At 50.8% G+C, this 23,757-nt stretch overlaps 1 protein-coding gene and 1 pseudogene across 3 annotated transcripts; both read left to right on the top strand.

The window, feature by feature from the left end:
- The first annotated feature begins 1,065 nt into the window (after nt 1-1,065).
- LOC118554717 (large ribosomal subunit protein mL40 pseudogene) lies at nt 1,066-2,397 on the top strand (annotated as a pseudogene).
- Nucleotides 2,398-6,351: 3,954 nt separating this feature from the next.
- DVL3 (dishevelled segment polarity protein 3) lies at nt 6,352-23,179 on the top strand. 3 transcript variants are annotated; one of them, XM_078068342.1, is made up of 17 exons: nt 6,662-6,778; nt 10,620-10,886; nt 12,082-12,151; nt 12,685-12,806; nt 12,928-13,037; nt 13,238-13,373; nt 13,559-13,652; nt 13,865-13,934; nt 14,570-14,709; nt 14,876-14,952; nt 15,068-15,135; nt 15,290-15,439; nt 16,194-16,325; nt 16,510-16,677; nt 19,890-20,105; nt 20,205-20,615; nt 21,492-23,179. In XM_078068342.1, the coding sequence occupies exons 4-17, from the start codon at nt 12,760-12,762 to the stop codon at nt 21,521-21,523; spliced, it is 1,851 nt and encodes a 616-aa protein (XP_077924468.1). In that variant the 5' UTR covers nt 6,662-6,778; nt 10,620-10,886; nt 12,082-12,151; nt 12,685-12,759; the 3' UTR covers nt 21,524-23,179. The 3 variants fall into 3 exon arrangements, with proteins under 3 accessions (XP_035978368.1, XP_035978369.1, XP_077924468.1); XM_036122475.2 differs by lacking the exon at nt 10,620-10,886 and having other exon boundaries at nt 6,352-6,778; XM_036122476.2 differs by lacking the exon at nt 10,620-10,886 and having other exon boundaries at nt 6,352-6,778; nt 20,205-23,179.
- Nucleotides 23,180-23,757: the final 578 nt, after the last annotated feature.

Raw genomic sequence — 23,757 nt, 5'->3', positions numbered from 1 at the left:
CTTCAAGATAAGGAAGTTTGCTTAAGGTCTCAAGACTCTTAAGAGGGGTAGAGCTAAGGACTTGAATCTCATAATCAAGAATTCTTTCTGTTTCAGCATATTCAGTGTCTCAGTGAAGGGAAATTGCCTCCAGAGGCAAATATAACCCCAAGGCAGCAATGGGTATCCTAAGAACAGAGGAAGATCCTATGAAATGGGCTTTCCCCTAATATTGAGAGAGTGTTTACTGTATGATAAGCATTTTGCTAAATACTTTTCATGTGTTTAGCTAACCTTCACAGTAGATGATGTAGGTCTTATCCCCATTTTCAGATGAGGAGCCTAACGTTCAGAGATGTCCCATAACTGGTCATTGATAGAGCCATGCTGGAGTTTGCCATTTTGCTATATAGTCTCCTTTAACCTCAACTATGAGACATGCCCTTCTGTCTCATCTTTTTTAGCTCTTTGTTGTCGTCCTAAAACCTTTACCCTATTGACACTTAAACCATGGCAAATGTTACTGGTAACGAGTGGCCCTCCTGAACATCACAGATAAAATGGTTGCCAATGTTCATTTTATTTGGGTAGAAAGGAGTAAGCTAAGGAAAATGATACTGATTTGTACTCGGATGTGAGGGGCATTACTGAGTATTTCTAAAGAGGAAAACACAGGAGCTTAATTTACTTTTCTTATTCAGTAAATCTCAGTTTTTGCTTTTCAGATACAGGACCTAGTGCCTAGAGGGCATATAAAGGTTATGGCATGGACTACTAGGAGCAGTTAAATACAAATAACTTATAGGGCACCTCTGATTTGTACCTAATGGGTGGCAGGGATCAGAGGGTGGCCTATAGAACTTTATAGAAGGAAGAGATTCCTTCCAGTGGAGTAATTAGGGAAGGCTTACAGGATTGTGACACCTGAGTGGCCTAAAAGTAGAAAGGGGTAGAAGGGGACTTTAAAAGCAAAGCAAAGGGTGGGGAACGCGGAACGACGGGAAGGCTGGACCTTTGAGAGGAGCACTGCGGGCTGGACCACGAAGGGGCGCGCGCCCGAAAGCAGTGGGTCGGGTCGACTGCCAGAGGGGCCATGGCCTTCGCGGCGCTGGGAGTTTCTGCTCACGCTCTGCGCTCTCGGAGTTGGCTTCTGGGAACATGGCAGACACAGATTAGAGACACCTACCAGCGAGCTTCATTTTTGTCCTTCTGGGGGCTCATTCCCATGAGAGCAGAACCTCTGTGAAAGAAGAAAAAGGTAGGTCCTAAAAAAGACCAAGCAGTAAAGGACCGTTTGAAAAAGAGGATCAGACGACTGGAGAAAGCTAGCCAGGAGCTAATTCCCATCGAAGATTTTATTACACCTGTGAGGCTCTTGGATAAAGCAAGACAGCAGCCTCACATGGAGCTTTCCTTTGAGGAGAGTGAGCAGAGAGCTCTGCTCCTGAAGAAGTGGTCTCTGTACAAGCATCAAAAGCATGAGAAGGAGAGGGATGCCATCAGGTCCATGCTTGAGTCCCAGCAGGAAGCTCTGCAGGAGCTGCAACTCCTGTCCCCAGAGCTACATGTGGAGGCCACCAAGCGGGACCCCAATCTGTTCCCCTTTGAAAGCGAAGGGCCAGATTACACGCCACCAATCTCCAACTACCAGCCCCCTGAAGGCAGATACCATGATATCACCAAGGTATACACACAGGTGGAGTTTAAGAGGTAGAGTGGCAGGCACCTGTCCGCAGAACACACTGCCCTTTAGAGCCAGAATGACCAGGGCTCAAGCCTGCTTGTCACAGAGTCAGGCATGCTGTGAATAAATATGTTTAATCAAGAAAAAAAAAAAAAAGCAAAGCAAAGGGTTTCCATTTAAATATGGCACATTAAACACGTGGGTTTTTTACTTTTTCCCAAACCCTATTTAAATGCTAAAGGAATTCTTCAAAAAAGGCCCATAACTCAATAAGGAAAACCTGAGGTGATCACAATGCATGAGAGACACTGACATTTTGAAAAATGAAAAATAAATCAAAGACTGAAAGTTGACTGAACAGAGCAGAATGAGATGGGTTCTGTCTGCTGAGGTGGTTTTTAACAAAAAGCAAACCCAATGTGCCCTTTTAGACCCAGAAAAGGCACAGCAGAGGGGATAAGGATTCGTTGCTAACAGGGTGGGGTGGAGAGGAATCAAAGGTCTATATAAGAAAAGGCCTCCCAGGTCTCTACCTCATCCAATTTAGCCAGGTGATTAGCCCTGCTAATCTTGCGAGAAGTGGGAGATTTAGTCTCTGGAGAAATGGTGGGAGGAAATTATCAAAGAAATATTTATGAAGTTTTCCTAAATCCAAAGGTCTTGAGTTTTCAGACTGACAGAGCTCATGAGTGCCCAGTAGAATGAATGAAATTTCAGAACCTTAGGGAAGAGGTACTGGAGCCTCTGGACTCAAGAGCAGACATGGGGACGGGGGGGGAGGGGCTAGATTGGAAATGAGGGATTAAGTGAAAGTATATGAGGGCTCTGAATATCAGCACATACCAGGCAAAAACAAACTGAAAAACAGGGGAAAAAAAGAAAGCCTTTAAATACTTATATTTTTTGTTTCCTCAAAACAAAAGCCATCATCACCCCCACTTGATCACCCTGCAGTGAAACCTGTTAGTTAATAAGCCCTATATGTGGGGGCTGGCTCAGTCGGTGGAATGTGCGGCCGTTGATCTCAGGGTTGTGGGTTCAGGCCCCACTTTGGGTATAGAGATTATTTTAACAAATAAAATCTTAAAACAAAAAACAAAAAAAGCCCTGGACATGGACAGCTTCCAATCAGCTTTTTAGTATCTTGCTCTTAAATGTGAATAGACCGCCAATGGCCATCGAACACTTGAGGAAACTTCCAATGTGACAGGTGGGGACCAAAACAAAACTGAAATGAAGGAAACAATGAGAAAGTAGGGAGATTTTTGAAAACCTCAAGGCAGCGTGGAGCTATAATTATTCTTAAAATTCAAAGAGGGAAGATACTGTGTCTATGAAGAAAGTACTATGAAAAGGGAGAACTGGATAACAAGGTTTTTAGAAATTAAAAATAAGTGAATTATTTCCTACTGAGAATTGGAGGACTGCATACCTGAATAGGATGGAGACTACATCCATCCTTAAGTAGTTGAATTTTGAATTGTGAACATTTTACCTATCCAATTGGATAGGGGAAAGGTTGGAAATGTCAAGAAAAGCTCCCAAAAAAGGTGCAGTCATTTAAAAATAAAAGGGAATGTATGATAAAGGAGGGAAAAAAATAAAGGATCAATCTAGAAGGTCGAACATCTAACAGGAGTTATAAAAAACAGGGAAAATGGTAGTGATGTTATTAAATAATTCAAGGAAATATTGTTGAATTTCTAGATGGAAAGGGCTCACCAAGTGCCTAGCACAGTAAATTAGCACCAAGACATATCACCATGAAATTTTAGAACCCCGGGAAGCCTAGGTGGCTCAGTCAGTGGTTAAGTGTCTGCCTTTGGCTCAGGTTGTGATCCCAGGGTCCTGGGATGGAGTCCGAGTCCTGCATCGAGTCCTGCATCGGGCTCCTTGCCTGGCGGGGAGCCTGCTGCTCTCCCTGCTTGTGCTCTCTCTCTCTGTCTGACAAATAAATAAAATCTTAAAAATAAATAATAAATAAATAAATAAATAAAATCTTTAAAAATTTTTTCAGAACCCCAGGAATAAAGAGAACTTCCTAAAGACTTCCAGAGAGAGTAAAAACAAGTAATGTGCAAAGCCTTAGGAAAAACAGAGCTCAAACTGGCTGCTTAATAGCAACACTGGATGCTGGAAGACAATGTAGTGATACCTTCAAAATTCTGAAGGAAAGTTACTTTCAATCATATTTTCAGATTTGCAAGTTCTTGAAAAGGGTTTTATTTCCCATGCTTTCAAAGTCCACCAACGGGTGTGCTTTACCAAAGCAAAGGAGTAAAATATCCAGGAAATGGGGACCCAACAGGGAGGAGAGGTAAAGGGAATTCTGAGGATGATGCAGAGAAGTTCCAGGATGACAGCCGTGCATAGGCTGAGACAGCCAACAGTGCAGACCAGAGCAAGAGAATGGAAGGCTCCAAGGGGAAAAAAATGGTTGGATTATCTAATATATTTGACAGTGTAAACAAAATATGCATTGAGAAACTATTAGAATATATGGTAAGACTTAATGGTAGATATACTATTTTAAAAAGCAAATGCAAAAGTAAAGGAATGATTAATGCCAGGAGAAACGAAAAGTTGTAAAAAGGAAGCATTTACTCATAGGCAAAATGTCAATACTAAAAACTATATTGACTTAACCAAAGAGTATGATTTCACTATTTTAAGAGGTTAGGGGGAGGTGGAAGAAAGATAAATCCATCAATCAAATTTGGAAATAAATAAGCAATGTCCAGAATGCATAAATCGATAACTAGTATGAGGTTTAAAAATATGTATGTACTGGGTTGGGGTGGAAAATGGGACAGAGAACTGCTGTTAAGAGCTTTCTTAATACGCACATATATTTAATTTAAAAAGTGAAGAGAAGGGTATGAAATGAAAGTACACAAGGTATGTGCAGGGGCTAGCAAATAGGTTGATTTGCTGAAGTAAAAAATTTAGCCAGGATATCATGAAAAAATAGCTGTAGAGGTAGGTAATTTCGATTATGGAGAGTTTTGAATATTGTGCTAAGAATATTTGGAAAGCCCTGGGGAATGTGGAGAGATTTCTGAGCAGAAGAGTCGTGTGGAAGAGGTACTTTGAAAATGCTAATTTGAGGAGCGCCTGGGTGGCTCAGCCGTTAAGCGACTGCCTTCAGCTCAGGTCATGATCCCAGGGTCCTGGGATTGAGCCCCGCATCAGGCTCCCTGCTCAGCGGGAAGCCTGCTTCTCCCTCTCCCACTCCCCCTGCTTGTGTTCCCTCTCTTGCTGTGTCTCTCTCTGTCAAATAAATAAATAAAAGAAGTCTTTAAAAAAAAAAAAAAGAAAGGAAATGCTAATTTGGCAACAGTGTACAAAATGGAGTGGGTGGAGCCCATACTTGTTCCTGTGGCCTTAAAGGACCTATGTCTACCTCTCCAGCCTCATTCTACCACTATCACTATAGTCACAATGGCCTTCTTGTTCCTCAAATTGGGAGAGTTTATTCCTGCCTTGAGCCTTTACACCTGGCTGTGCCCTTTGCCTGGAATGCTTTTCCCCCCACATTGGACCTTCTAGCCGCTGCTTTTTCCATTCTATGTCTTTGCTCGAATGGAAGAGGCTTTCTCTAACCACCCATGGCTCTCTTCTCCCTTTTACTACCACATCACTCCATTTTATCTTTTTCTGAGCATTTGTCCCTCTGAAGTTATTTATTACAAGCTGGTGTGCCGCCTTTCAGATGAATGAAAGTCCTGACTGAGGGCAGCCTTAACTGTCTTGTTTTCACTTTATCCCCTGCAGTGTGCCTTGCACCTTGGTGGGCACCCATTTATTAAATGAATTAAAAGCTAAGGGGTGAAGAGATCTGTCAGGGACCTATTATACCTAGTTCTGGTTTGAGACTTACTGGCCCAGTCATGCACTCATTTTCATCTCATTCTGCATCATTCCATTTATTAAGCCACAGCTTCGCACCTAGGTATTGTACTGAGGTGTTTTTTTTTTTTTTTTTTAAGATTTTATTTATTTATTTAGAGAGAGAGAGCGCGCGCGCGCAGGAACAGAGGGGAGGGGCAGAGGGAGAGGGAGAAGCAGACTCCCGCTGAGCAGTGAGCCTGATGGGACTCCATCCCAGGACCCTGAGACCATGACCTGAGCCGAAGGCAGGCATTTAACCTACTAAGCCACCCAGGTGCCCTGTACTGAGGTTAGAAGAAGGAATCAACTCGATTCCATTCTGTCCTCAAGGAACTCAGTTTGGTAGACTCAGTGACAGCAACTATGCTTTCCAACAGACCCTAAAAGGGCCACATGAAGGTCACTTTCCTCCATCGATACCTGGTCAGAACCGCCCGCCCCCCGGGCCGCCCCACCCACCTCTGGGGACCAAAGTGACCCCAGGCTGCTGAGGAACAGCCGATCCCCCTGGGGTCCAGAGCCAGGGCCTTGATGAGTCCGCGAACGCGGCCATCCTGGTGAGATCTGCCCTTCCCTGTCTGGGGAGCCTAGGCGACCGCCACCAAGCTCCCCGCAGGCCAGGGAGCGGAGCGCAGGCGGCCGAGCTCACCGCGGGGTGTCCGCGGGGTGCCCGCGGGGCGGGGTAGAGGGCCCGGCCATCTGCCGTGAGGCCAGCGAGGCGCGGAGGCGGCCAGGGGCGGAGCTCGCGCCGGGGCGGGGCCGCGCCGGGGTCGGGGGAGGGGAGCCGGCCGAGCCGCAGCGCAGAGCCGGGTAGGGCCGCGGCCACCGGAAGAGTCGCAGTCTCCAGCGGAGCCGGGAGAGTGGGGAGCGGAAGCGGCGGCCGCGGTGGCGGCAGGCGGCGCTGGGACCCGGGAGCGGCCGGAGAACAAGGGAGCTGGCGGCGCGGCCGGCCGCCGAGCTAGGCTGAGCCGCTGGGCCGCGCCGAGGGCCGTCGCCGCCCGAGAGGCCCGGCCCGGCCGCCGGAGCAGGCCGCGCGCGGGCCGCCGGGCCCGAGGCCGGAGCCATGGGCGAGACCAAGATCATCTACCACCTGGATGGGCAGGAGACGCCGTACCTGGTGAAACTGCCCCTGCCCGCCGAGCGCGTCACCTTGGCGGACTTTAAGGGCGTTCTGCAGCGACCCAGCTATAAGTTCTTCTTCAAGTCTATGGACGACGATTTCGGGTGAGGATGGCCCCCGCCTCCCCTCCGGGGGACCCCGGCCCCTCCGGCTTCTCGGGGCCCACTCGGCCAGTTTGGACTCCCCTTGCTACACTGGCTTCTGGCCCTACTCTGGATTCCAGGGGGCGACTTGGGCATTTGGGGCCCCCCTGGCTTTTTCAGAGGCTGGAGTTCTAGCCCCTTTAGGGACTCTCCTTTTACCTCTTGTGGGGGACGTAGGCCCCCCTAGTTTTAGGGGGACGTCCAATTCCCCAAGAGCAACCAGAGTTCCAAGTCCCCTTCACCTCCTCAGAGACCAGTGGCCTACATAGACAGACACACACCCCCTCCACCCGATTCCAGAGCCAGAGTCCCCAACCTTCCGCCCGCCAAGGGAGCCACCTTTTTAGCAGAGACTTGGGGTGTTTGGCACTCGGCCTTTGCCCTCTCCATCTTTTCAGCTCCCAACTCAAAGCCGTATTTGGAGTAGTGCATCCAGGGGCTATGCTGTGGGACTTTGAGCTGGGGGGAGGGGGAGTTGGGGTGGCGGTTCAGGGGCCAGGCTGCAGGCTAAGGCCAGCAAGCCTAATGTTTATTTAGCTGTCTCCCCTTCCTTGTGGGGTGTTAAGGATGTTGTCAAAGAATTGGAGTGCCTGACCCCTGAGAAGTCCCCACTGGCCTAGGTGCTGATTTCCCTTCAGAATTGCGGCCTTTTTCCTCCAGATGGTGGCCAAGGGGGAGACCTTGGAAAGGGCCTCAGAGCCTGGATGGGAGGGCCAGGAAGAGTCTCTTGGTGTTCTTCATGTTCCTCTGCCTGGCGGGGTCTTCTCCACCCAGCTGCAGGGCTTTGGGCAGGCGGAGTTTGGAAGCAGGGACTTCCCCTTTAAGAGGGGATGGAATGTTGGAGCCGGAAGGTTCTGTAGCAGCTGGCCTGGGAGGGGGAGCCTGGCCCATCCCCTCACACCCCCCCCCATCTCCCAGGGGACTGGGGGAGGGGGAGGCCCCCAGACTTGCCTGCCCCACACTAACTGGGCACTGGGCCTGGAGGCCTGTGGGGAAGGCCTTCCCGGGCCCTGAAGGCCTAAAGGCTGTCTCTCCAGCCCCAGCCTGAGGCCTGCACTGCTCTTTGGAGCTGAGGCCCCAGAGCTGAATGAGGGGAGACAGTCTCCTCCCTGGTGTTGATGAGTCTGGCTTCTCTTCCAGGACCCCTGCCCTCTTGGCCTGGGAAGCAAGCACCTTCTCTGTCTTCTGCCTAACATGTTTTGCTGTCATCTTTCCCCACGGAACTCAGGGTTTGATGAGCCCATGAGAGCCTGTGTGTGAGAGTGCTTTGAATGTGGGACGTGGGTCATGCTATGCAGCTTCTGACCATTCTTGCTTCTTTTGTTGTTCCTACACTGGGGTGGGGTACTCCTGGTGTAGTAATGATTGTCTGGCTTCAGTCCAGAGACAGACACCCCTGATTGGAAGATTCTGAAGAGGGATCGATCTGCAAGGGGTGAGAGTGAGGGGGCAGAGGCCTTGGCCTGGTAAGAGAAAAACAGAGTTGGAAGAGACTAAGATGCCGCCTCAGGGTATGGGATAGGGGAAATCAGCTAGAGTGCAGTGTGCTGGAGCCACCCTGGGACTGGATGCCTTGAGGGACTAGGATAGGCCTGTGTCTCTACCCTCAACTCACCCCTGAACCCAGTGGGCTTAGCCCCCACCTCCTAAACTTATACCTCTCTGGGCTACCTCCCACTCCCCCCAGACTGCTGTCAAACCAGGCCTAACCATAGTCATAGGAGGGTTCCCATTACATCTGCTCACGGTTGACTTAATATTGTTCTTTAAATCCAGTTCACTCTCTCTTTCTTAGCTTGACCCAATCAGTAATATGAAATCACAGGTCTGATTTTCTACTTGTATTTCTTTCTAAAATATGTTAAAAATAAATACTTAATTATTGAATTAAACATTCATTCAGGTGCACCTGAAGCGATCTTGCATACATTAGTGGTACTTGAACCATCCTTTGCAAAATATTATAGTAGACTGTTTTAACAGGATTGAGAACAAAGCTAAAGGAGGAGATTGATTTTGTTTTTATCCCCAGAAGGATTATTGAGCAGGAGAGGGCTAGAGCTGTCTTGTCACAGAGAACTGGTAGTTGAGAAGTATATATATTTCATTTATTTAACAAACTCTTTTTATGGTACTTCAGTGTGCATGCACTGATCTGAATGCTTTTCAAATCTTTACTCATTCAGTCATCTTAACAGCCTTATGAAATAAGTAGTAATATCCCCAGTTTATAGATGAAGAAATGTTAAGTAACTTACCCAAGGCCACACAGCTAGTAAGTGGCGGAGCTTGATTCTGCATCAGAAATCTGGCTCCAAAGTCTAAGACCTTAATCACACAATTGTAGGTGTTATTATTATCATCACCATTGAACAGCTACATCCTCTCTGAGGGAGATGCTGAGCCTTGGCAAACTGTAGAGGTGATAGGGCTGCCACTTATCCTAGCCCCATGAGACCAGGGTCGGGCAGAGGCCAGCGACCTCTGCTGACAGATGGGAGAGGGTCAGAGGAGAAAGGCTGCTCTCCAAGCTTACCCTCTGAGGTTCTGGTTTGTGAGGACTGAGGACTCCCCAACTCCCATCTGGTCTCCAGAAGTATTTGTCAAGTTAAGGTAAGCCAGACCCTCTTAAATTACTTGGGAAATGAAGGAAGAATAAACATTTTCACCACTGATGGATGCTAGAGTGGCCTTGAGCTGTGGGCGGGAGCAACATGGGAAGTTGGACTACCAACCATGTTGCTCCCCGCTCCATGTCACATACTGCCCTGCCTCTGGGCCTTCTACCCTGAGCACACTGCTCTTCCCTTTTCTTCCCCAGGTCCAAATTGCCCCATCTGCATTTAGCTTTTAAAGTTATGGCACTTTATCCCATTTATCCTTACACCTACCCAGCTCCTAGCCAGGACCTGACACCTAAGTAATACTCAACAGATGTCTGTCCAGTGAACACATCTGCTGTTCTTATGGTTCTGACCACTTCCCACTTGCCATATACTTGTATGAACTATCCATTGGGCCATAACCTCCAAGGACAAGGCAGGCTCCTGGTCTGGTGCTTCTTGAGGTTTATACAATGGCAAGCACAGGATTTAAAACCCACTGGGCTCTTAGCAAAGGCTTTTTAATTGAATGAACGATGATGGACGATGAGTGATGCGTAGATTTGTTTGGTCCCCGCCCTTAGAAACTTACACTTAGTTGGAAAGAGTATGGAACCTGCAAAAAATTGACACAGCTAATAACTAGCTTTTATTGTAAGCCTACATCATGCCAACATTTACAAATCGCACTTACCAGGATAAGACAAAGGTTTGGAAAAGTTAAGAAACTTCCCTAAGATAGGAGGGCTAATAAATAGCAGAATTAGAACCCCGATTTGTTCAGCTCTGCTTACGGCGTGTGTGTGTGTGTGTGTGAGTGCTGTGCAACCCTGAGCCATTCATCTCCATGGTGGGAGGGGGAGGTCTCTCTGAGGTCCCCAAGGCTGTTGCTGAAGATCAGCTGATCGTTATGAGTCAGCAGAGCCTTGGCGACCTGTCGGTGACCCCTAGAAAGAGAGGAAACATCTGTAGCATTGGAGCTATGTGGTGGGGCCTGCTGGGGGAGGGAGTGGTGGGGACTCAGCAGCAGTTTCCCACCACAGGGAGACCCCCTCCAGAGCAGATCAGTCTCTGCCCTAAGACCCACATACCCCATTTTCCTTTGAGCCCCAGTTCCCATATTGGACTGCAAGCTTAGGGTAACCCTGCGGCCAGCCTGGCTCATGACTCTGAGCTACCTCCATGTCCCTTCTTTTCAGCATGTTCTATCCCTAGGCTTTCTGCCATCGTGGGCTTGACCAGGATGATTAGAGCTGCTTTCCCAGGGTCTTTGTGGGGTTGGAAATGGTGGAGGAACCAGAGCTGGATGGGAGGGAGAAAGGCAGGCTCGGTCTTCGAACTTGGCTGTGAGTCCAAGAATGTGAGCATCACAAGGAGCCAAGCACGTTCCCGGCTCTGGGCAGAAGCTGCTCCAAGAACAAGGAAGGACTAGGCTTCCCAGCCTACCTCTCTGCTCACAACCCCAGGCATGTGTCTTTCTCTTGCCCCTGATCACATCTTTCCAGCTCTGTACTCCTGGGGTGTTTGAAACAGTCTGGGGCCCTCAAACTTTTTCATTCCTTTCCCTGGCCCCAAACTGTAATCATGGTCTGACTTCTTGCCTTGATGCATCCCCGAGCCAAACTGCATGCCTATACACATCCCACCCCCTTCATGCCCCACATCACTGTCTCCCCCCACAACACCACACACACACATCCACATCACCTGTCACGGTATGAGAAGAAAATGTGAAATACCATGGAAAGACCATAGGTTTTGCAGTCAGGCAAGCTTGGGGCTGAATTCCAACTCTGACATCTTCCAGCTCTGTGACCTGGGACAAGTTACTGAATGTTTCTCCATTTCTTTACTTGTAAAATGAGAATCTTGTCCATACAATGAAGGTGATGTGAAGATTATACATTCTAACTCTAGGGAGATAAGATTGTATAATAGGTAAGAATAAAGGCTAAAGAATCACGCTGACCAGGATTCAAATTCCAGCTTTTATTAGTGGTGTGACCATAAGTGAATTTCTGAACTTACTAAGCCTTAGTTTCCCCATCTGTATCTGTCTTAGCATTGCTGTGAGTATTAAATGAAATGACACAAGCAAAGTGTTGGCCCATGATACATGCTTAATAAATGAGAGCAGTTGGTACTATTATCATAAAGGCAGTGGAGGATGTTTGGTAAATACCTTTTCTCCTTCTCTTTCCTAATTTCCTTAAACTCCTCATCCAAACCTCCCAGAAGAATGTCAGGATTCCCAAGAAGGGAAAGACAGAAATAAGGATGTACTTTTTCCTAGTTTAGGGTCAGAGGGAAAGAATAAGTCTAGTCCAGAAGAGATATATTGGGACTGGGTAAAGCACTCTCATGATTCTAGGGAGTAGCCACATTCATGAGGGACAGCAATTTGTCAGGTGTAATTTGCAGTCACCTGATAACTGAGAGGACACCCCAGGATGGCATCTGGCCTGGGCAGGGCTGATGTCTTCCTGGTGGTGCTAAAGAGCTGTGCCTAGGTGACTCCCACTTCTGCTCCCATCTGAATAGGCTTAGGCTGGTGGCATGATTCCCAGTTTAGGGTGGAGGAGCCCCTGAGTTAGGATTGTGAGGACCCTTCCATTTCCACCCCAGAAAGCTCACTTGGACACCCCCACCCTTTCCCTGCAGAGTGGTGAAGGAGGAGATCTCCGACGACAATGCCAAGCTGCCCTGCTTCAATGGCCGGGTGGTGTCTTGGGTAAGAAGCCCTCCTCAACCCTTCCTCCTCCTGCATTCCTGCGGTGGGCTAGACAGAGGAAAAGAATTGCTAAGATTATAGCTGGTGGTTTTATACTTCAATATTGGACTCTCCCCTGAGTTTTCTACCTGAACTCTTTCTCACCCCAGATTCTGTAGCCTTGGTGAAAGATGGGGGGCTGGGGGGAGGTGGAATATGGAGAGAGGGAGGGACAGAAACACTCATCAGAGACACAGATGTCTCCGACGCCCTTTGAGGCACTTTGCCTCAGGTTCCAGCCAACCTCTGCCTTAGACCACTGACCCTTGTTCTCTGCCTCCATGCCACTTCAATAGCTCATGCCTCCCATCCTCCCCATCCACCAGCAGTGAGTCCATTCCTCATCTCAGCTGACCTTGCATAGTCCTGTCTCTTCTACCTCCATGTCCCCTGCTTCATTTTCCCCAAGTCTACATGCCCTGCCAGAAGCCAACCATCTGCTATTTCCCTGGTGCCCCCCGTACCACACTACCCACCCATTCTTTCCCCATCAGTTGGTGTCTGCTGAGGGCTCACACCCAGAGCCAGCTCCCTTCTGTGCTGACAACCCATCAGAACTGCCACCGCCCATGGAGCGCACGGGAGGCATTGGGGACTCCCGGCCCCCATCCTTCCAGTGAGTGGGGCCTGAGGGTGGAGCAGGCCCATGGGGGAGGGATGCATCAGCTCAGCCCAGGGCTGGGGGGAGGGAGCCCCCAGCCTGCCCCCTCTCCCACCAAGTCCTCTCTTCCCTGCAGCCCTCATGCTGGTGGAGGCAGCCAGGAGAACCTGGACAATGACACAGAGACAGACTCCTTGGTGTCTGCCCAGCGCGAGAGGCCACGCAGGAGGGATGGCCCAGAGCACAGTGCGTCTTCCCTGAACAGACACCTTCCCTCCCCACCCCCACCCACGCCTACCCCCACCGCTTCCATTCAGCTACCCGCTTCTCTGCCCTTTCCTGAGCTCTGGGTATGCCTGGCCCCAGTGCAGCCCCTAGCCCAGCCCTGTGTCCTCCCTTCCCTCCTGCATCGGCACTGTGAACCCAGCTGCCTCTGTTCCCTGCAGCAACCCGGCTAAATGGAACTGCAAAGGGGGAACGGCGGCGAGAGCCAGGGGGTTATGATAGCTCATCCACCCTTATGAGCAGCGAGTTAGAGACCACCAGCTTCTTTGATTCGGATGAGGATGACTCCACCAGCAGGTGGGGCTTTGGTTTCATTGGTACTATGGGGCAGGTGACCCCCGAGCAGCCCTGACCCCATCTCCCCCCAGGATGGTGGGACCCTGGGAGGGCTGTGGGCTTTGCATGGGGGACTTGGGCCCTGTGGTGCCTCTTGTGGGGCAGGGCTGGGCCAGCCTGGTGGGGAACGACTGTGGGCCCCCCAGGTTCAGCAGCTCCACAGAGCAGAGCAGCGCCTCACGCCTGATGAGAAGACATAAGCGGCGGCGGAGGAAGCAGAAGGTTTCGCGGATTGAGCGGGTACGGGGCCTGAGATGCCAGGGTTGGGTGGGGGCAGACTGCCCTGTCCAGGCAGATCCAGGGTGTGTGCTTCCTTAGACCTCCTCCTATGGGGCCAGCATTTGAGCCTTAGAGGGAAGGGGTTGCCGAGGGCTCGCCTGGAGGAGGACCTAGGTGGGAGCAGTGAGTTCTTGCCAGCCCTACATGCTGCTCAGGGCCTCTGTCTATTCCAGTCCTCGTCCTTCAGCAGCATCACGGACTCCACCATGTCACTCAACATCATCACAGTCACTCTCAACATGGGTGAGTCTGGTGAAACAACACTCTTGAGGGCCTACTATATGCCAGACACTGGGCAGACTTGAAGAGTTCAAAGAGGCACAAGATATGTTCCCTGACCCCGAGGAGGTTTCTCTCATAAACATAAACCAGTACATAAATTGATCATTTCAGTAGCTCGTGATCAGGGCTATGACAGAGACAAGCACAGAGAGCTGTGGAAGCAGAGGGATGGCATCGGGGAAGGCTTCCTGGAGGAAGTAATTTCTGATTCCTATCCCGTTTCCCTTTTTCAGCCGATGCTTGTTGCTCTCTGATTTCTGCCCTAGGTACTAGGGGATAGCTGGATGTAGTAAAAAGAGCCCCAACCTTAGAATTTAAGTCTGTGTTTGAATCCTGGCTTTGCCACTTAATGGCTTAGAAAAGTCACTGAAGCTTTTCGAACCTCAGTGACCTGCTTTGTGGAATGGGACGAAGAGTCCCTGTGGCAGAGCTAGCAAGGCCTGAATGGAAGCATGCTTGACCATGCTGAACACAGGGCCTGATTCAGGTTCGATGAATGTTAGTTCCTCCCATCCCTTTCCACCCTTTTCTAATACGGAGCTCAGAATTTGGGTGGGAACCTTGTTCCTCTCTTAAGGTTGTATTACTCTCTGTAGAAAAGTACAACTTTCTGGGCATCTCCATTGTGGGCCAAAGCAATGAGCGTGGTGATGGAGGCATCTACATCGGCTCTATCATGAAGGGGGGTGCTGTGGCTGCAGATGGACGCATCGAGCCAGGAGATATGCTGTTACAGGTACCACTGCCCACCGGAGGTGGTGGTGTGGATGGGGAGTAGGGAGATAATCCCTGCTCATTTAGAGGCCACTTCTTGGTAGGGGGAAGACCTGATCACCAACCTCAGCTTCCCTATCTACCTTCCCAACCCAGCTACTTATCCCACTTCTGGCCCTCTCTCCCAGGTAAACGAGATCAACTTTGAGAACATGAGTAATGACGACGCAGTCCGGGTACTGCGGGAGATTGTGCACAAACCGGGGTATGGATGGGATGGGACATTGGGAAGGAGGGGGCAGGCATTTCTGGCTGTTAGGCAAGGGGGTTGGTCTGGACTCCGTGCATCCTGCCCTCACTAGGGACACCCTTGCTTTCAGGCCCATCACCCTGACTGTAGCCAAGTGCTGGGACCCAAGTCCACGTGGTTGCTTCACACTGCCCAGGAGTAAGTGGCTGGGGGACTCAGCCCTAAAGCTGGTGCTTGGCACACGTGAACCCTGTCTCTCCTTCCTTCTGTGTTGCCCTGAACCCTCATACCTACCCTGTGGGGCCTGCCAGTGGGCAGCGTGGGCAGCCCCTGACTCTCATCCTCCCTGCAGGCGAGCCCATCCGGCCCATTGACCCTGCAGCCTGGGTCTCCCACACTGCAGCCATGACCGGCACCTTCCCTGCCTATGGCATGAGCCCCTCCCTGAGCACCATCACCTCCACCAGCTCCTCCATCACCAGCTCCATCCCTGACACAGAGCGTGAGTGTCCAAGCCTGCACCCGAGGCCCAGCAGACGAGGCCAGGTGGGAGGGACTGATGAAGGCCCACGTGGAGACTCTTGCTTAAAAGTCAGAGGGGGCTGGAGAGGGGGCTGAGTTTATTCCAGCTACCTCACACTGCAGCTTCCCAGAGTGGACACCCAACCCTCACAAAACAATGTTTGTCTCTGAACCTGTATTGAGCACCCCGCGAGCCTCAGTTTCCTCTAGTAAAATGGGACTAATGATACGCACTCTACCAGGTTCCAGGGCGAGGGAGGGGGTTTTAACAAGAGGGTATAAGTGAAGCCTCGATCCCAATATGTGGCATAAAGTAAGCACTCAGCAAATGACTGCCATTTTTATTATAACACACATATTATACACTTTGCTAAGTACCTTCATTTATATTATTTAATTCTCTCTTCAAATACCCTTGCAAAATATGGGGCGCCTGGGTGGCTCAGTTGGTTAAGCGTTGGACTCTTGATCTCTGCTCAGGTCTTGATCTCAGGGTTGTGAGTTCAAGCCCTGTGTTGGGCTCCACATTGGGCATGGAGCCTACTTTAAAAAACAAACAAATCCTTGCAACATAAAGTCCCTATTTTTACAGAGGAGGAAACTAAGTGTCCTATAAGTCAATAATGTGCCCACCATTGGTCCTTAGTTATTAGGTGATAGAGCTGCAGTGCAAACTCCTCTCCACCTAACTCTGTAGCCCCTTTCTGCCTCACCATTCTGCCTCCCACCCCCAGGCCTAGACGACTTCCACCTGTCCATCCACAGTGACATGGCCGCCATTGTCAAAGCCATGGCCTCCCCTGAATCTGGGCTGGAGGTCCGAGACCGCATGTGGCTCAAGATTACCATCCCCAACGCTTTCATCGGTGAGAGGGCCCCATGGTGGGATGAAGGGCGGGGTGGGGAGAGGTAGGGCAGGGCAGACTGGGGGCTGAAGATCTCCCTTAGGCCACTCCTTGGAGCTGGCACCAGCCCCAGCCTTGTGGCTTCTGTGAGGTCAGATGAGCCCGTCAGGTGGGCCTCCCAATCAAGTGGTGGCCTTGCCCCCAGGCTCGGATGTGGTGGACTGGCTATACCACAACGTGGAAGGCTTCACTGACCGGAGAGAGGCCCGCAAGTATGCCAGCAACCTGCTGAAAGCCGGCTTCATCCGCCACACTGTCAACAAGATCACCTTCTCTGAGCAGTGCTACTACATCTTCGGTGACCTCTGTGGCAGTATGTGCCTCCCCCACCTCCTTGCTCTGTCTCCTGGCTGGGAGTGGGGAGGGGCCCAGGGATGTGGCAGCAGACCCCAGGGAGCCCACATGAGGCATGAGCAAGGCAGCCAAGGTGGGGGCCCAGCTTGAGGCCTGACACGGGCCTCCCTCTCTAGTAGAAGCAGATCCCAGTCGGGCCTTTTCACCTGCTCTGCGTCCCTGTCTTGGGGCTGGCATTTTCTAAGTGCCTCCTCTGTTTCTGGCACCGTGCTGGTTGTTTCTTTCTTTTTTTTTTTTTTTTTAAGATTTTGTTTATTTGACAGAGAGAGACACAGCGAGAGAAGGAACATAAGCAGGGGGAGTGGGACAGGGAGAAGCAGGCTTCCTGCGGAGCAGGGAGCCCAATGCGGGGCTCGATCCCAGGACCCTGGGATCATGACCTGAGCTGAAGGCAGATGCCCAGCGACTGAACCACCCAGGCGCCCTGTGCTGGTTGTTTCTAAGCATCATCTCACTCTCACTCAGTCCTCACAACCCCGCCTCCTCACCTTTGGGGAGATGGATCACTATCCCTATTTCAGTTGAGGAAACAGACTTAGAGAAGCTAAATAGTCCACTCATTCTCACAGTCAGACACAGAGGAGTTAGGCCTTGGGTCCAGGTCTTTCTGGCTCCAGAGTCCTTTTTCTTACTACCATTTGGAGCTGCCTAGGTGTGTGGTGTTGCAGAAACATTATCTTAGCAAGGTCAAAGATCCTACCGTTGGCCCCTGATCGCCCTCCCAGCACCAAGCAGGTTCCACCAAGGCAGGACCTGGGGCTGGCTTGAGGCCCCAAGTCCCCAGCCTCCTCAGACCCTTGAGGGTGGGCTGGGCCTTGGGATGAAACTGAAAAAAACTGTCAGGGCCAGCTTGTAGAGGAGTCTGCAAGCTGCCCCAAGCTTGACTTGATCCAGAGAGAGTACAAAGTCAATGAGGCTTTTTAAGGAGGAAAGGTCTGCAGGGAACCCTCCCTTCTCCTCCTGAGCATGTAGACAGCCCTTGGGAAGAAAGGGGAGTCCTCAAAACAGGACAGCATTGCTCAGCCTGGGAGCAGAAGCCCACTCCCAGCAGCCGCCTCTGCCTCAGGGAGCCTTTTGTCATCCCAGTGGCACTTGCTGGCTGAAGTCCAAAAACTGACTTAAAATGCTTCAGGTTAGGTTCTAGGACTAGAAAGGCTGTTGTTGCAGAGCACAAGGTCGTGATGGAGGGTGCATAGGGCTTTGGAGTTGGACAGTTCTAAGTTCAAATCCTAGCTATGCCCTCACTGTGTGAACATGAGTTAAGTGACAGCCTCTCGTTGCCTCAACTTCTTGATCTGTAAGTTAGAGGTAATAGTAGAACCTATCTCAGAGCCTTTTAGAGGTTAAGACAGTGTGTATAATGCTTTTAGCACCATGTTTGGCCCACAGTACGTGCTTTAAAAAATTCTCCATTATTCATAAATTTAATTGATTCTAAGGTGAACATTTCTTTCACATTTTGATATCTCTGAAATTGGGGTGCATCTTATAATTAATGGCTTCTTAGACTCAATCCTGTGTGGTTATTATCATCATTAGAAGAAGTCAGTCCTGGCCCTGAACCTCCAGGGACCCCTAAAGCTTCTCAAGACAGCTGTGGTTTTTGCTCAAGACCTATTGTTCTATCCGTGGGGCCTCCTGGGTCTTCTACCCATTGGCCAAGACCCCCCAGAGGCCCAGCTCAGGGATATGCTGACAGACAGGTCTTTTTCTTCTCACTGGCCAAGATCTCAGCCTCAGCAGGCTCAAAGGAAAGAATTGGGAACCCCAATTCTTTGGGGGATCCCCAGGAGCCCACAATCACTCCCCTCAGGACAACAGCTCGGAGGCTGAAATAGTCACCAGCTCTTGGGGCATGAGCCAAGGCAGCCCCCTGTTCCTCACCACCACCACCCCCATGCTAGCTGCAGGCCTTGACAGGTTGATGGCTTAGCTGGTAGACTCCACAGACAGCCTCCGCCCTCTCAGATCCCCCTTTCCTGACCTCTTCTTCCCTGGAAGGTTGGGCTGGCTTACTTAAGGAATTGGAACAAAGGGCTCCATCTGTATCTAACATGGCCCGTAGGGCAATTCCAGCTCTGTCAGCTCTGGGACCTGGTATGATGAGGTGTGAGCAAGGGGTGTCCCAGGCAGGTAACACTTCTGGTGGCCCCGTTCAAGTAGTTCCAACAGTGGTGGGGGCAGGCTTGCCCTTAAGGAGTGAACAATTTACTGTGGGAGCCAGAGTCATGAAACAAGTAATGTTAATACTGTGAAGAATGAGGCCTGGCTGGGAATGGGGTGGAGGGCACAGAGGAGGCATCTAAGTTGTTCTCTTTCTGAGCCCTTTCCACCTTCCCCAGCAGCACCAGGAAATCCATCTGGACCAAGAGCCTTCTGTATGGGGAGGCTCTGAAAGGCCTATGTTCGTTCTGGCCTATAATGGGTATTTTTTTTAGTCCTAGATGAAGGGAGAGGGCAAAATTTCACCTAAATTTCCCCAAACTGCTCCCTACTCTTTATTAATGACTCACCTGGAAAGATAAGAAGAAAGTAAGCAACTCCTAGCTTCTGCTCTGGCTACAATTTGGATTGACCTCAGGTGGGTCATTTAACCTCTCTGGACTTCACTTTCCTCATCTGGAAAAAATGTGACTAATGCCCTCTTCATAGGATGGTGGTAACATTTGCATGAGGTGAAGAGCTTTGTATCGTGCCTAATGACTTGCAGGTTTGCAATACCTGTCTGCTATTTCAGCTTCCCACACTCCCCCCAAGTGAACAGAGGAGAACATTGCCCATTTAAGATTTGTGCTCCTTCTGCCAGTTTACTGAGGAAGGAGGAGAAACTGTCAAACCCTTGGAAGGGGGCCTCCCTGGGCCTGGGAGTTGGGTGTCAGGATTGGGCATTGAGCATCTGAAGTGGGGGCTTAGGGCCTTCCTGAGGAGGGTTTTCCTTGTGTGGTTTGTGTCTGCAGGGTCTCCCTCTCCATCATCTCAGGTAGGTGGCAGAGGGGGTCTGAAGAAGTGAGAGATCTCTGACCTGTGCCTCTGCTCATTTGGGGGATAAACTACCACTGCTGTTAGGTGTCCTCACAGATGTACCCACCTCACCTAGACCGGGGACCTCTCCTGACCTAGGGGTGTGGGGGCATGGGATAGACCCAGCTCATCTGGCCCTCCCCTCCACAGACATGGCCAACTTGTCCCTCCATGATCACGACGGTTCCAGTGGCGCCTCTGACCAGGACACGCTGGCCCCTTTGCCGCACCCAGGGGCCGCCCCTTGGCCCATGGCTTTCCCTTACCAGTACCCGCCGCCCCCACATCCCTACAACCCGCACCCAGGCTTCCCAGAGCTGGGGTACAGCTATGGTGGGGGCAGCGCCAGCAGTCAGCACAGTGAAGGTAAGGTGGAGGGGGGCGGTGGTGGGGGCACAGGCGAACCCCAAGCTGCTTCTGCAAGCCCTGAGCGTCGCCCGCCCTGGGCCTGCCTGTCCCCTACAGGCAGCCGGAGCAGTGGCTCCAACCGTAGCGGCAGTGACCGGCGGAAGGAGAAGGACCCGAAGGCGGGGGACTCCAAGTCGGGCGGCAGCGGCAGCGAGTCGGACCACACAACCCGCAGCAGCCTGCGGGGGCCGCGGGAAAGGGCGCCCAGCGAGCGCTCGGGGCCTGCCGCCAGCGAGCATAGCCATCGCAGCCACCACTCCATGGCCGGCAGCCTGCGCAGCCACCACACGCACCCGAGCTACGGCCCCCCTGGCGTGCCCCCTCTCTACGGTCCCCCCATGCTGATGATGCCCCCGCCGCCCGCGGCCATGGGGCCCCCGGGAGCACCCCCGGGCCGCGACCTGGCCTCTGTGCCCCCCGAACTGACAGCCAGCAGACAGTCCTTCCGCATGGCCATGGGAAACCCCAGTGAGTTCTTTGTGGATGTGATGTGAACAGGGCCCCTCCCCCACTACTTGCATCCCACTCCCGCACCCGGGCGGCTGCGTCCCTCTCTCCATCCGTCCGTCTTTTTTACTTTGTCTGGTACCTGAAAGGGAAATAAATTGAACTAAATTCAGGCGCGCTAACTGCTCGCTGGGCGCAGCGAGGGCGGGGTGCACCCACCGATCGCCACTGCGGCCCCTAACCTGCCACCGGCCCCAGCTTGCCCCTCTGTCCACTAACCGCTGAGGGCCTTCCCAGGATCCTTCATGTTACTGGGACCCGACTTGCTGGTGCTGCTCCTTATTCCCCACACACACTTCAGGAGTTGAACCCAGCGGTGCCTTTGAGGGCCTGCTCACCCCTTTATCCCCACCTTCCCCGCCCCCCACGGCACCCCCGCAGCAACCTTGCACCGTTCATTCCAGCTACATCAGCCCTCCATTAACTGCATCCCCTTGAGCATGTGTGCCAATCTCTTAACTTTTCCCCCACAGTACTGACACCAAAAAATACTTGCTTCAGCTGCCCCTCTTCCTAACTGCCCCCGCCCCGCGGTGGTGGGGGGGCTGCCTCAGTCCTGCACCCTAGAGCTGTAGTCACTTCCAATAACCATCCAAGCTATCTCAGCCTGTGCCTGCCTTTACTAGAAGCCCGAAGGGCCCCCTCAGTTGCCTGAGCTGCTAGTGGCTTCCAGGAAGCATATCTGCTCTACCCCTATATCTATATTCCCATGCCTGCCCTGTGTGCTGGTTCCTTCAGACCTCTAACCCTACTAACCACCAGGCTCATCTCACCTCGGCCTGAAACATTTCTTTTCTTTCTTTTTTCTTCCCTCAATTTTTCCTGGGCCTGGAGCAGCCAAGAATTACGGGCTGTTTGACTTTCTGTGAGCCCCCAGCAAGGGGAGGCCCAGCCTCCGAGGAGACCAGGAACTCTGCTTCAGCAGCCCCTCAGGGCTTCCCAAGGATGTTCAGCTCCCACACCCCCACTTCAACATGTTGAGTCACTAGGCTTTTGTGGAGGGCTCCAGCCTCTCAGCCATGTATGAGACTCTGTTCCCCTTTCCAGAGAGTGCCCCATCCCTATGTCTCCTCTCTCTCTCTGTTTCTCTCTCTCTCTCTCACACACACACACATACACACACGCACACATATACACACATGTACCTATGCAAGTTCACTTAAGCCTCAGGGCTGGTCCCTACCCAGAGGGCTGGATCTTCTCTCCCAGGTTGTAGGGCTGGTTCCCTGACTTCCCTCTCCCCTTCCTTATAGCCTCAAGCCTCCCACACATGTCCCTGTCATCTTCCTACTGGATAAAGCTCATAAGCTGGGTCTCAGTTTAGGCTCAGCAGAGGACTCCCCAAGCAACTGGCAGGTTGTTCTCACCCTGCCTCTTACCCCACATGCCCTTCCCTGATTTCATAATTACCATGATGCCCCAGAGAAAGGTTGGGCAGGGGGACTTCTGGGACTCCTACTAAAGTGCCAGGTTTTATTTTTTTACCTTATTCTCCAGTTTAAGCAAATCATGACGTTCTCTTTAAACCTCTTCTATAAATTCTCCTGGCTTACCTAGGTGTCCATATTTTTAGGACTGGGGTGTCAAGATTAAGGATTAAGTCTTAAGCTCTAGGCTTTGGGGCAAACCAGGGTAGGGACATTTTGGCATTCATTCATTTAACCAAGACTTCCTGGGGTTTTTGGTGACCAAGGGCTGTGTTGGAAGCATGACTCAGTCTTGCCTGCCTTCTAGGAGCTCTAGGTTTGCTCCCAACCCAGGCCATGGCTTTCTCTAGCCACCACTACAGAGCTGCCTCCTACACTTTTCCTTTCCTGACTCTGCCATGTTCAACTCTCTTGAGAATTCCTCCACTATTGCTCTTGCCTTCAGTGTTGGTGCTCCCAGTGTTCCATCTTTGGTTCACTTCTCTTTCCTCTATGTTTACTCCTCAAATGATGTCATCTATCCTGATGTCCTCAATTGACACTGATATGCTGGTGATTCTAAAACATATCTCCAGCCACAATTTCCCTCCAAATTTTAGATCTGTATTACCACCCACTGGACATCACCATGGACATACCCATATGGACTCAACTCATTTCCCGCATCAAGTGTGTTCCTCCTGAATTCCAATTGTGGTTATTTTTATCACACTCTACATAGGCACACCAGCTAGTAACATTTATGGGCTTAAATTCCTCCCCATATCTTACTAGTCATTATATCATATCCATTCCACTCCAACGATCTTTCTTGAATATGGTCCTTTCTCTCCCCCCTGCCTCTACTCTAACTCACAGGAGCCTGGGATTTGGAGTCAGGTTGTTCTGGGTTTGAATCCCAGCTCTACTACTTTTTGGTTTCGTGATAAGAGAGTTATTTAATCTCTCTGAGCCTCAGTTCCCTTATATGTAAAATGACGATAATAATACCTACCTCACAGGGTTGTTGTGAGGATTTAAATTAGATAATGTACGAAAAGTGCCTAGCACAGTGCCTGGCACACAGTAGAATAGGTGCTCAATAAATGGTAGCTATTATTATTATTATTATTATTATTATTATTATTTACTCTAAATGGTAGGATATTACTGAAGATAAAGCTTTTGCAAAGGTAGCAGTGAAGCCTTGAGTGCTGGTTCAGGAATTAGAAATGCCTATATTCGGTCACTTAATGGATTCACACTGTGACCACCGTTTGAGGGAGACCAGATCTTCATCCTGCCATGTCCTGGCTTGTAGCAGGAGGATGCTGGGACAGTAGGGTTTGCAACCAGGTTTGCCCCTTTTTGTCCTTCCTCCCATGATGGGCTCAGCAGCAGTGAAGGCAGCAGGGCATCTCTCCCTACAGAAAGAGAAGAGCTAACAGATTTTCTTTAGGTCCTGCAAGAGGAAGTAGGCCTTTCATGTCTGAGGGTTTGCTGTCTCTTCTCAGCTTGGATGTGAAGATTAACTCTGTTCATCAGAGAGGGGATTTCAAATTCCATGTCCAGTTAAATTAAACTTGCCAACGGTTTTTTAAGCAACATATATGCTGTCACTAGAAGGGACACAGGTCCTGGGCTTGAGAGGTCACATACGTATGTATAGCTGGGATAGAACAGACATTGTTGAAAAG

This window comes from Halichoerus grypus, chromosome 1 (assembly GCF_964656455.1).
Source record: "Halichoerus grypus chromosome 1, mHalGry1.hap1.1, whole genome shotgun sequence".
Classification (NCBI taxonomy): domain Eukaryota; kingdom Metazoa; phylum Chordata; class Mammalia; order Carnivora; family Phocidae; genus Halichoerus; species Halichoerus grypus.
The sequence above is the reverse complement of the archived record's forward strand: the minus strand, read 5'-3'. Positions and strand labels throughout refer to the sequence as shown.